The sequence below is a fragment of the Phoenix dactylifera genome, chromosome 1 (assembly GCF_051530095.1).
Source record: "Phoenix dactylifera cultivar Ajwa chromosome 1, Ajwa_hap1_PhDact_Kaust_v1.1, whole genome shotgun sequence".
In the NCBI taxonomy this organism is placed as follows: domain Eukaryota; kingdom Viridiplantae; phylum Streptophyta; class Magnoliopsida; order Arecales; family Arecaceae; genus Phoenix; species Phoenix dactylifera.
In genome coordinates, this window is record NC_143190.1 from 2,815,389 (window position 1) to 2,828,906 (window position 13,518).

Below are 13,518 nucleotides of genomic sequence, written 5' to 3' on the forward strand. Positions count from 1 at the left end.
ATATTAATTGGATGCTCAAATTTCTATCCATATTCAGATAGATTCAAATACGAAAATGGATCCGGATGGATATTTTTTGATCCACTTTTACCCCTAATTTAGAAGCCTTAAGGCAAATATGCGGACTTAAAAAAAATTTACAAAAAATAAAAACTTAATAGTTAAAACATAAAATAGTAACAAATCAATGACATAAGATAATCAAAATATTTCATATACTTGGAAGAGGCAAGAATAATTAAGAATTTTAGAAGTGATGCAAGTCAACAAACAACATCAATTAAGCATTTGTAATTTGTGATTTACAACTGTGTCTTGAGCAAGTTTTGTTCAATTAAATAATGTATGAAGTGAAATCACTCAACATTCCAGCAGGACACGAATAATCTGTTTGCTAGGAATAATTCAAAGAATCAACAATAATTTAACTTATCCAGGCATCATTATCATGAATTCAATTCTACTTGTATAGGTCATTAAATTCGTGTACATTTTCTAAATTGGCCTGAACTTGACTCCAGCAATTAACATGACCAATTGACAATGAACCCAATTCAGAACTTTGACCCACTGTGAGCTGGGTCCCGGCCAATGTTACTAAAAGTTAAGATAACAATCATCTCAATGGATGATTGTTGTTAAGATGAGCCCAAATACTATCTTTGAGATGGATGATAGGAAAAATTCGAAAAGAGATATACTCCAAATGATAGTTCTCAAGAGAAAATAAAAAATCAAAAATGTTTTGGCATTAAAAGAATAAAAGGTTGGTATACGATAAATCTGAGATATAGTACTTTCCATATTTTAAAAAATAAATATTTTTTAAATTTTGAAGAAAAATACAAAAAGTGCAATTCATATATTGGTATTATATTGAGCAATACATACATACATATATATATATATATATATATATATATATATATATATATATATATATATGGGGTTCTCTTTCTAGAATTGTCTCTTGGAGGCACATCTCCTGGGTGTTAATTCGAAGAGACACATCATTTGTAGGTACACATCAATTGTAGGTACATGTCGAGAGATACATCTTTTAATTTAAACCCAAAAGTGATATATCTTTTTGTTGAAGGGATGCAATGCATCCAAGGGATACAACTATTAAGTGAAAGGACACAACCCTTTACCATGAGACACCTATTTCGATCTCACACCTATAAATAACCATGATATAGATTATTTGATCCCACACAATTTAAGATCCAAAAGTGAAAGACAAGAGTGGGTTATCGCCTAGGTAAGATTAGAGAAGTGCAAATGAATTAAGGGTGTATACTTGTTGGGCTTATTATCCGATTAGAGAAGGCATTTTTTTAAAAAAAGATGTTCGAATTTTTGGAAAAAGTTTATAGGACATGTGAAGGATCCTATTTGAGTGCACATTAGGAGACTGGTATTTTATTGAATCTTGAAAATAGATATCATTCAACTATGTGCACTCGGCAGCGAATTATATTTTGAAAAAGTATCTTCCATAGCATGGTTCTAACCTTACCCTATTTCTTTATTCGATTGTAATTGCTGCAAAAATTCTAGATTTTTGAAGTATTATTTCTAATATATTGCATCAGCATGCGACTAATAGCAAAACAATCTATGCCCCATGATATATCTCAACCATCAAAACCTTGGTCCAAGCCATTATAAACATAGTCACACCTCATGTTTTGGACTTTGAAAACATTGTTCGAGCATTGGCTAATTTAGTGTCCGCATCATGGCTAGAAACTACAGATCAACTATAGATTGAATCACTGATGGATGATAATGTAAATAAAATAAATATTTAAAGTAATATTTTTAAAAATTAAAATTATAATAGTAGTAGTAGTAGTAGTGATATTTTAGTAGTATCTGCATAAAAATAATGAAATCTAACAAGTTGCTTTTGTAGAAAAAAAATAAAAATTAACAGTCTAGAATCCTGTGCAGATGGAATGCGGTTGGCTATTCAAGATTAAATTTTATTCAGGTGGAATTAGAATAAAAAAAGAACTTCCATGATCCATTTATATGTTTTGTGCTGCAAAGCCTTGAGACAACTAGCCCTTTTTTCAATGTGGACTTATTTGATTCATAAGAAATTTTTTTTCATTGGAATATTTTTATTGAAAAGTTGATACCAGAATATATGATGCTTGAGAAACTAATTTTACATTCCGGAGTGGCTTATATTTAGTTAAGCATTTACTTTTATAAGAAAGTTGTATAAAATACCTGTTATGTTCTTAATAAAAGAAATGACCTTATCTATTCAATCTAGAAACTTAAGGGTACTTTTGAAAAAAAAAATTATCTCAATTCTCAGCTGATTGAAATTCGACTTTCTTATGTCCCACATGAGTTTTACTTTCTTATGAAATATGACAATCTTATTTCCATAGTAAAACTATTTTCTATCTCTCTTCTTTGAAAACTTCAATCAAATATGAGGTATTTCTCCCTTTCTTTTTTCACTGATCTCACTTTTCTTTCTTCTTTTCCATGAACCAAACGAGTTCAAAGAGTTTTTCTTATCTACAACGAACTCCTTTGAGTGCCCTTACTTTCCATGCATGTGCCACAAAGTCGAGGAGGCAACGAGTCATCACCTTTTACTACGCAGAGATTTCTTTGTCTATCTGGAACTTATTTTGGAGTGTTCTCATGGATATTGGATCCATGGATGACATGTTTCTTCGTGGACTCACTAGGGGATTAGGTCTTTAATCCTGACGTTTTCCACAGAAGAGATAGTCGTGGTGGCCGGAGAATTCTGGGGAAAGAGAATAACGGGTATTCGGGAAGACCTCTAATGAGGTTGACCTTGTTTTCTTCCGGGAAGCGAGTTAAAGTGTATTGTTAATTAATAGGGTCGTCATGAAGAGGCTTTTAAGGATGGTATATGCTTTCTTTTTTTTTTTTTCTTGTAACTTGAGCTTTCTTGTGGCTGTGAGAGAGCTTCCAGGTTATTTGCTTTCCTTTGTATATTGCATTAACGAATGGGATCGGATCTCATCTATCCTCTCTAAAAAAATAAAAATTATATATATACAGAGAGAGATTACGCAATAATAATACATGCATGTATTATTATAATGTAGTCTCTGTCTCTCTCTATATATAATTCTTATATCTCTTATCAAACATATCTTGAAAATTATTTAGTATTGCAATGATGATGAAAATTGATCTTAGGAGATCATCTGGCATGGATTGACCTGTGCACTCCAGAAGATAGGTCTAGGCAAGTTTTGAGAGTAAAGATTCCTGCCTCCAAAATTCAGTTGAGTACCAATATTTTCAAAAAGGCACAACTTCTAGTTCATGAAGAATTTGATGATACAATTACAAACAAAACAAATATAGAAATCATGATCTAGCTTCTATCTTTCATAATTTTTAAAATATATTTTATTTTGATAATTTGCATCTTTTGGGGGGCAATCCAATCTAATTTAGATGAGACTTCACTTGTCTAAGAAAGAAAAAATTTTCATCGTCTTGTAGCTATAGAAGAGTAATTTAACTTAAAAAGAATCCAACTAAAATGAGAGAGTAAAAAATATATGGACTCTAATTTTCATTCATCATATATATCACAATATATGTATTATTCGGAATAGAGCTCATTATCCTACTCTGTAAAATTCTTATTATTTATTGTTTTATTCTAGAAATTTGAGGAACAAAATTCTTCAATTTTTTTTTGTCATTATTTTGTTTTTAGAATTTTATTTTCATATCCTTAAAATGATTGATCTAATCAAAATCAGGTCAACCAAGCCGAGTCAAGGATTGGATCGCCAAGTCAATAGGTCACACGTCCTTTCATCAAGTTTGGGATTAAACCAACTGATATATATTAAAAAAGAAACAACTTATGTGCTTGCTTATATACACCGTATGGTCACCGTCACCAGCAGTAGTACTCGCAGGTTTTCGTTCAAACCCGGGTGAATGCTTTCTTACGCTCACGCAGGATACCGTAACCACCTACGCAACTTGCAAAACACGAGTGACGTGCGGCCAAATTCAGCTACCCGGCACGCGAGGTTACCTTCCGCCAGTAACGGCTACTTTCAACGTCACGAGACGCAAGGTCGATGCGGTGACATTAATGACCCCAGCTTTATCTTTGATTCTTTTTGATAGGAGTATAATGAGATAAGCAAAATGACAAGTGCACTCTTTGACTTTCTCTTAGAAAAAAATCTTTCTTTTCTCCTTTATCTTTACTTTAGTTGTAATGGTGATCTTGTGTTTTATAGTAAGACGTAATGGATGGTACTATTTAATAAATATTTTATGATATCAAAAGTTATAATATTATCTATTAGTTTATATATCTTATATGTGAGAAGTATAAAGAATAAATATACAATTTATTCTTTGAATGGTAAAAGGTTTGTATATCACTAATGCAACGTAGAGTTCCTTGTGTTAGAGTTTTAATTAAAAAAATAAATTTTTTTAATTCTCTAATCTTTACTTATTTTAAATATTTTAAAATATTTTTTTGGGACATCTCTTTCAAAAAAGTTGTGACTTTTTTAAAGAAAAAATGACGAGCTGAGTCGAGTTGTTATACTTTGGGAATGAAATTGCCACAAACCAGCACACAGGAGTCGAATCATGTTCTTAGAACAGTGTATATCACATGCTTCGATGTGGACAAGCTCTTTTCAAATTTTTGATTTTATTTTAGTAAATTATTTTTTTATAATACTATTATAAAATAACGATATAGCAATTTCTAGGTAATAGTTTTCCAACACTTTGTCCCTTAATGCATCTAGAATTTTACCAATATTACATATACTATCTTCTCTTACCCTCATTTACAAATCGACCCACATAAAGTTCCAAAGCTCTTGAAAAAAAAAGTACATGCAATATTGATAAATTCAACATGCGATATGTAAAACTTTAAATATAACGACGTCTACAAACATTTCTTTATATATATTTTGCCATTATATTGCAGATTTTTCTAAGCAACGATCTGCGCAAAAGATTGCGGTTCTTTATCTCTCAAGCTAATTGTTTCTAACTCTAAATAAGCTTTTTTATTTTTCTTCTTCAAAAAATATATTAAGCATCATGATTTTTTCTCTTTAATTAGATAAGTAAAAGAGTAAATATTTATTAGATATATTTTAAATAATTTTACGAGTAAATAAAAAAATAGAAGCAAATTATACTTATATTTAATGATTTCAAAATTCTATACCTACTCTTTCTTATATTTATTTTTATTTAATATTTTTAATATATAATTTAACAGAATATTAATTAAATGAGATATAAATATCAAGTCAAAATAAATTTTAAAAAATATTCAAAATAACCTGAAGTAATGAGGAGAGAGGGGTGATGGGATTCATCTGCCACGTGAGGGAGGAAATTAATCAGGAGGAGCTCCATCCATCGCATCGAGGGCTTGGCGGCCATCACCATGCATCATATATTACGGATATGAATATGACCAAAAAAAATTGAAAAATAAAAAATCTAGTACACCAAATAGCCCTCATCACTGACCATGGACCATGGACCATGGACCATGGACCAGATGCCTCTAAATAACGAAAAGCAGTCGCCCATCTCATTCACGTTCCGCTGGATTCGGCCACCGACTATCACCAAATTACGGTCGTCGGGTCCCTTGAGGGAGAGGACGGCCATGGTACAAGAGACGTCACCGGCCAAGACCTGGAAACCCCCCCCCCCCCCCCAACCCCCCCCAAATACTTAGTTTTTCCTAATAAATCACGTGCATTGCACGTGTCTTGCGCCGACTTGGTACGCGCTTCCTCACCCGGCGGTGAGGCCAAGGCGAATAAAAAAAGACTCTCAGCGGCGAAATTATTGGAAAAAAGAGGACTCAGAGCAGTAGCGGTAAAAAAAAAAAAAAAAAAAAAAATCGAGGAGGAGGAGGTGGAGAAAAGTATAAGTAGAAAAAGACGCAGCGCACGAACGAAACTTCCAGCTCAAGCGATGCATCTTCGGCGAAGAAACGCGTCCTCACGACAAGCCCCACGTCACCCATCCCTACCATCGCCCGGTGACGACACCCCTTGCGTCACCCATAGACTTCAGCATCTATCCGCAGCCCAAAAGGCCCCAGCCACCGTCCCCCGATAGTGTAAGCCAATTCCAATTCCAATTCCGCCTCCTTGCCAATTTTTTTTTTAGGCCAGAAAAAGTTCGGATTTCTTAGATTTACTTCCTCTTTTGATGATCTAATTGCTCGAGAAGGATCTAATCGTTTGGTTCCGATCTTTTTTTCCTTGGATTCTGCTGGAATTGGAGGCTTTGATCGGTTTTTTTCTCCTTCCAATCTGGTGAAATAATGCTTTTCTAAGGAATTCTGGGAATTTATGTGTTTTTTTATTGGGAGTTAGAGTTCTATGGGATTTTTCTCCGAATTCCTTTTGTGAAAATCTTTTATTTTTGTTTTTTGTTGTCTCTAATGGTTGTTTGAGGACCTTCATCTGTAGGTAGATTGGTTGATGTTGTTGGAGAGATAGATTCTGGTGAATTTAGGGTTTTGGATTGGAGTAGATGCCTTCTGGAAGGAAATTTGCGGAAAAGATCGATCGGCAGAGTGGGTTTTTTCAGTTGATGTCGAGGTATGTCTCGGATCTCGGACCCTAAGGAGACCTTGGCGATGGGATTATAGGGTTTTCTTCCTTCGTTTTTCTCTTGTTGGCGTTGCTCCGGTCTATGGCCAATCTGGCGGAGCCCTCGTCTTCTCTGAGCGTCACCTCCTCTTCCTACCTCTCCAATGGCACCAGCGTCTACGCGGCTTCCCCTCCCGCTCCTCCGCCGGCGCCGCCGGCCGCCGGGGCCAGCCTTGAGGTGGTGAGCCTGAGCAAGCTGAGCTCCAACCTCGAGCGCCTCCTCCTCGACTCCGAATTCGATTGCAGCGATGCTGAGATCGTCGTCGAGGGCGCCCCGGTCGGCGTCCACCGCTGCATCCTGGCGGCGAGGAGCCGGTTCTTCCACGACCTCTTCTCCGGTTGCGGTGGGCGTCGGCAGGAGGGAGGGAAGCCGAGGTACGAGATGAGTGAACTGGTGCCGTGCGGCAGGGTCGGGCGCGAGGCCTTCATGAACTTCTTGAGCTATTTGTACACTGGGAAACTGAAGCCGGCTCCGCCGGAGGTGTCGGTGTGTGTGGATCCAATGTGCGCTCATGATGCTTGCCGGCCTGCGATAAATTTCGTGGTGGAGTTGTTGTATGCATCGTCTGTGTTTCAGATTTCAGAGCTGGTCTCTCTTTTGCAGGTTGATCCAAAGCTCTAATCTTCTTTGATGCTAATTCTATGTTGTGTTGGTTGGTTTGTGAGAAAATTTACTTCTCATAGGTGCATCTTTGACATTCTATGGTATAACTAGTTGCAAGTTAGATTTTTTTTTAAAAAAAAAATAATGGCTTACAAGAAGTGATGAGTTTCTGAGTGTTAGGTTGCTCTGTCGAAGTACATCTGAGCAGCCATGTTTGGTTTGTAAGTTCTGAGGAACGGATGTTTGTCATTTTGATGGGAGATGGATTGTTGGTTGACTTCTACATCTAGGGTAAAAGCTAGAAGTAGCATGATTAATCATTTATTGAGATGATACTGTTATGTGCATCGAAATTAACGATGGTTTGTGAAAAGATAAAAGTCTTGACTCTTGATTTTAGATCAGCCCCCAACACTCCATGATAAATGTTTTAGAGAGAGGGCTGCCTGATTTCAGAATTTAATAATTTATATAATTGAAGGAAAAAAGGATATGACCATACCATTATCCATTAAAGTTAGTGCTTTGTAAGAGTAGGAAGTGAATTTACTCTGGTACCATTTTGTTAGAAAATGATTCTGTTATATTATATTCGAATTTGTTGTGTTGAAATTAACCCTACAAATACTTTTCAAATGAGTACCTAGGATCAATTGAATATAAAGTCTTCTTCATCTATGGACTATAAATTTTAAACTTAGAATGTTAGTTTTTAGAATTAGGTCATATTCTTCTTTATAGATAAAGATATTGTGTTTTATTTTATTTCTTTTTTCATTCCATATCATGATAGTCTTAATAAGTGTTGAGGCTGCTTCTTCTGACATGATGTTATGTATTCATACAGCGTCGCCTTCTCAACTTTGTTGAGAAGGCTCTTGTGGAAGATGTAATCCCCATCCTTCGGGTTGCATTACACTCACAACTTAATCAGTTACGCAGTCACTGTATCAAAAGGGTAGCAAGATCTGATCTTGACAAGATCTCTCTTGAGAAGGAGCTGCCGCATGAAGTTGCTGAGGAGATTAAATCGATCCGCTGCAAAGCCCAGCCTGATGAACCAAATTCCTTGACTGTGGACCCTGTGCATGAGAAAAGAACTAGAAGAATCCTTAGGGCCCTGGATTCTGATGATGTTGAACTTGTGAAGTTGCTTCTTAGTGAATCAGATATCACTTTAGATGATGCCAATGCTCTACACTATGCAGCCGCCTACTGTGATTCCAAAGTTGTGGCAGAGTTGTTAGAACTGGGGTCGGCTAATGTGAATCTAAAGAATGTCAGAGGATACACACCCCTCCATGTAGCTGCCATGCGAATGGAGCCAGCTATCATTGTTTCTCTTCTTACCAAAGGTGCATCTGTATCAGAAACAACAGCTGACGGGCAGAGTGCTGTTATGATTTGTAGGAGGCTAACAAGGGCAAAAGATTATAATGCAAAGACTCAGCAGGGTCAAGAGTCAAATAAAGACCGGATATGCATTGACATTCTGGAGAGAGAGATGAGGAGGAATCCCATGGCGGTGGAAGACTCAGTCACATCACCGTTATTAGCTGATGACCTTCCCATGAAGCTTCTGTACCTGGAAAACAGAGGTAATTTTTTTTTAGCTTTCTGCCCTTCTAATCACTTCCGCTTTTGTTTTCATTTACTTTAAGAATATTTTCAGAGTCACAAACAGATATTTTAGGTGCCATTTGTTTTTGAATTTCTAAATTCTCCTTTTTGTAGAAAATAATAATATAGCCATGCAAACAGTCTCTGTCTTTGACGTTTGTCTCCGTAATATGACTTTGATAGTGGAGACAGTGAAGAGTGAGAATTGCCTCATCCCTCTGTTGTTGTTAGTTGGGTAAAGTGTGGAGGACTTGCTCCATTGAATCCACCGTTTGGTTGTAGTTATATGATAGTTGCCGTTATCTGAGTAGGTAAAAAGATGCTGCTGTAATTTTTCATACTCTAGCACAATACGTTAAGTATTATTGCAATTCCTGTAAACTGCTTTGTTATCGTCCGTGTATATCAATGTTCAAGCATGATTAGGATTTGACAGGTCTATGTGCATGAATTCTGATTTTGATTCCTTTCTTCTTCATGATAAATATCTAAATTTAGTCATTTAAGTCATGACAGCATGCTCATTTGCTTGTCAATGTTTATGTAGCTTAAACAATGCTATTTTGTAATATGATCTGATATTCGGCAACTTCAATTAACATTAAAAGAACATCAACAAAAACATACCAGTAATGCTGCATGAGTATTTGAATTGATGAAGTTCACCTGAATTTATCATCTCATTGTCTTCTTGTTTTACTGCACGGTTTTGATGATGTCCTTATTTTAGATATCTTGACCTCGAAAATTGGACATTAACTAGTCTACTTTAACAATATCATGCACAATTTTCTACTCTCTTACCCCAGAGAGAGAGAGAGAGACAGAGAGAGGACTCCACTACAGATGGTGGGATCACCAGATAGAAAGTGCCATGTTGGCAAAAATTGCAGCATGTGCTGCATTATGGAGAAAATAATAAGTTGTCAAATCTTGATTTTGAAGTAATAATGATGCCTCAAATTCCTCTAACACTAGAGGAGCAATGATGTTGCTATTAAGACCTCTGTTCTGGTAACTGTGATTCATCTGCTGAGTCATGAATCTGCTAATTATGGTTGCTAAACCAAGAAGCCTGTGAAAATGAAAGTAAAAACAAGATGCAAAAAATGCAAACAATTAGTAAAAGCAATTTATTTCAGGATATTTCTTTGGAATTGATTGGCTAATCAGTATGTGATTGTTCCATTGGTTTTTATATCTACAAGTTATCTTCTCTCCCCATGCGTATATCATAATTTCTTTTTTTGTTCCTTAGCATGTCTCCTTCCAGATCTTTGATAGTTGAGATTCATGTAGGAGCACTTGAAGACATGCGAAACATGTCTCCCAATGACTAAAATACTATTTCAATTCTCAGTTCTCTTTTTGATTTGATGTTTCTGTACAATTATGAGTATGAGCAATATTTGCAGAAATAAATGGCATTTTAACTGCTAACTCATATTCATGCCGTCTGATTTCTGGGTCAACTAGTTCTTGAATGAATAAGCACCTACTTCTTGAATGAATGAGCAAGGATTTGATTAGATTTTTGTTGGGATCGTGGTTAGTTAAGTAGTTGATCAGTAATTTTCTCTACATCAATGGCATTGGCAACATACAAATGTCAAATACTCATTGTGATGATTGAGGCTCTCAATCATTCTATTTATAGATATTCTTGTAGTGTTTGTCCTGATATATCAGATGCACGTTTTTAGGACTATCATATTCCAGTTTCCAATATGGAAGCTATTTATGTGTGCTTCGATGCTTTAGCTGTTTCCTAGATTCTGCATTCTACAATAGGTAAACACGGAAAGATGAAAAGGAAGTAGAGAGAGGTAGGTAAAACATTTTTTTTAGGTCTCAAATATTTAATACAAGGTTGTTAACTTTCATTCAGAGCTTTAAACTAATACATACTGTAGTAGCCTGTGCAAATTGCTACCTTTGCTAAAAGTGATGTTGAAACAGATACTGTAACAGCCTATGCAAATTGGTTTGATAATTTTTCCGATTTTGACTATCTGAATTATGTGAATTTCAGTTTAATATTATATCATCCTTATGATTCCTGACATTGATCAATCTACCCCTTTAGTTGCATTTGCAAGATTATTCTTCCCTGCTGAAGCCAAGGTAGCCATGGAAATTGCACAAGCCGAGACAACATCAGAATTCACAGGTCTTTTGACATCAAGGAGCTCAAGTAACCTGAGGGAGGTTGATCTGAATGAGACACCTACGATGCAAAACAAACGGCTACGTTCGAGGGTTGATGCCCTCATGAAAACAGGCAAGCTCGATTTAGTTGCTGCTCCCACAAACTGTTATTTTCATTATAAGTAGAAGTTTTGAACTTTATGCAAATCTTTATATTTTCCAGGTCTAGTTTGTATGCATAGTATTAAAAGTTCAAATCCGGCACAGATGTTCCCAGACATCTACAGAAACAATTCTTTCTTGTTCAGCTTTACCTGAGTATTAACCTAGGCCTTTTAAATCAGCTACTGACTTCCCAGCAGAAAAAAAGGCTGAATATTAGCATAGAAGGGTTATGCTGAGCATTCAAATATCAGATATTCTGGCTGTGGTTAAGGATATGAAGGTTTTGAACTATAAATTAAGATACATTCCATTAACATGGATGTAATTTTCAATGTCTTCTTGGAATATTCTTTCATAACCAATAATTTCGCATAATGTCTTATTTATGTTTTGCCATGCCTTATCTGTGTTCTCTGCATGTTAAAGCATGGGAACCAACCTTCAAGCACATCCTTGTGTTTAATCTAGTGCTCATGTAAAATTCTTAATTTTTTTCCATATTTTTTATTGTTCGGATCTTTTTCATTTCATATGACATCTCTACGTACCATGTGCTGTGCACCCTGATTTCAATTGAAGAATTCAACACAGAACACTGGGCTTGGCATGCTTTACATACTACACCATCAATTTGGCTGTATGGATTCCTCTGCAAATTTCATCTGCGGAAGTTCAGATAGTCATGGGAACTACTATAAATCCCTTCTTTATACCATATCTCATTCCACAGTAGAACAACTCAAACATTTGTGTAATTACGGTTATAAGGCATATTGCAACTTGCTTCACTGAAAATAGTCAGTGTTGATGAGTTATAAGGTCTTGATAATTGATTTTACTGTTGCATGTTTGTTTAACAGTGGACCTGGGCAGGCGCTATTTCCCACACTGTTCACTAGTGCTGGATAAGTTTCTCCAAGAAGACTTGCCCGACCTGTTCTACCTCCAGAAGGGAACGCCTGACGAGCAACAGATCAAGCGGATGCGCTTCTGCGAGTTAAAGGAGGATGTTCGGAAGGCCTTCAACAAGGACAAGGCTGAGAGCGTGCACTCAGGGCTGTCTTCTTCATCATCATCATCCTCCTCGCTGAAGGGTGATACAAGGCATTCCAAGGCTGTAAGAAAATGAAGTTGCAGAATTCTCATGGTACATGTATTATAGATGTTCGACATGAGGTGATATTGGCTGCCTGAAATCTAAAACCACCAGGAGGGGCCGCGCAATAAGAGTAGTTGCTTCTTTTCGTTCTGCAGAATGGTGTTGTCGAGCGTTTCTTTCTCGCTTCCCCCTTTTTTTTTTCCTTTTTTTTTTGGCCTTCAAGTAACATCGTTATGAAATATTTTGATACCAGAACCAGAAGCATGCTTTCAACTGATAATGGCATTGGATGGTATCACATTATTGCTATAATAACATTATGGACTGTGATACCATTGGTTGTAAGTGATATAGAAGTGCTAATAGCAAACTTATTTTCGTAGTTCTGTCCCTCTCCCAGTCTCCCTTCTTATTTAACATGGCTTTTCTGGTTTTAATGCCAAGCCCATTTGGTGGTTCATCTTTTTGAGGAACATGTTTTCTTTCTCTATTTGCTGCAGCTAACTGGATTGTGGGCAAAGGCCTCCATTTAATATTTAACGTGGGATGTTGCCTTGCTGGTTTTCTGGCGCTATGGCCTATGGTTCTCACAAATTGGTGGGTCAAGCATTGATGGTAAAGTGGATAAGCTTGACGCTGTTTGCTTTTATTTTGGCCTCTCTGGCTCCTGTAGTCCACGTCAATGTCTTGGTCCCGTGGTCCAAGCCCATTTGGTTTATCTTTTTTTTTTTTTTAATTTATAAGAGAAGAAGAGGGGGGTGAGGTTCTCCTCACCCACGTGGCAATCTCCAATGAACCCTCCCCCCAAGAATGTTCAATGCGAGTAGATAAATTTTACTCATATCATTTTCAATCTGTGGAAAATCTGCATGTGAGTACGTCACACCAGCACCATCAAAGCATCCAACAGACTAAATAGTGACTCCACCGGATAAACCAGACGGGGGGCATCTGGTCCCTACATTTAATCGACGCTTGTGCGTTTTAAATTTGGGCCACTCTAATGGAATCAAAGCTCCCTTTCTACCGTGCTACCACCTCGATGGTGGTGGTTCATCTTTTTTGGGGGACATGTTTTCTCTCTTTATTTGCGGCAGCTAACTGGATTGTGGGCAAAGGTCTTGCTGGTTTTCTGGTGCCATGGCCTATGGTTCTCACGGATTGGTGGGTCAAGCATTGATGGTAAAGTG

The 13,518-nt window shown here is 36.6% G+C and overlaps 1 protein-coding gene across 1 annotated transcript; it reads left to right on the forward strand.

Annotated features, from left to right (window-relative positions):
* The first annotated feature begins 5,887 nt into the window (after window positions 1–5,887).
* On the forward strand, window positions 5,888–12,710 carry LOC103719294 (BTB/POZ domain and ankyrin repeat-containing protein NPR2). Its single transcript, XM_008808475.5, has 4 exons — window positions 5,888–7,296; window positions 8,144–8,894; window positions 11,003–11,197; window positions 12,090–12,710. The coding sequence occupies exons 1-4, from the start codon at window positions 6,736–6,738 to the stop codon at window positions 12,356–12,358; spliced, it is 1,776 nt and encodes a 591-aa protein (XP_008806697.4). The 5' UTR covers window positions 5,888–6,735; the 3' UTR covers window positions 12,359–12,710.
* The last annotated feature ends 808 nt before the right edge of the window (window positions 12,711–13,518 follow it).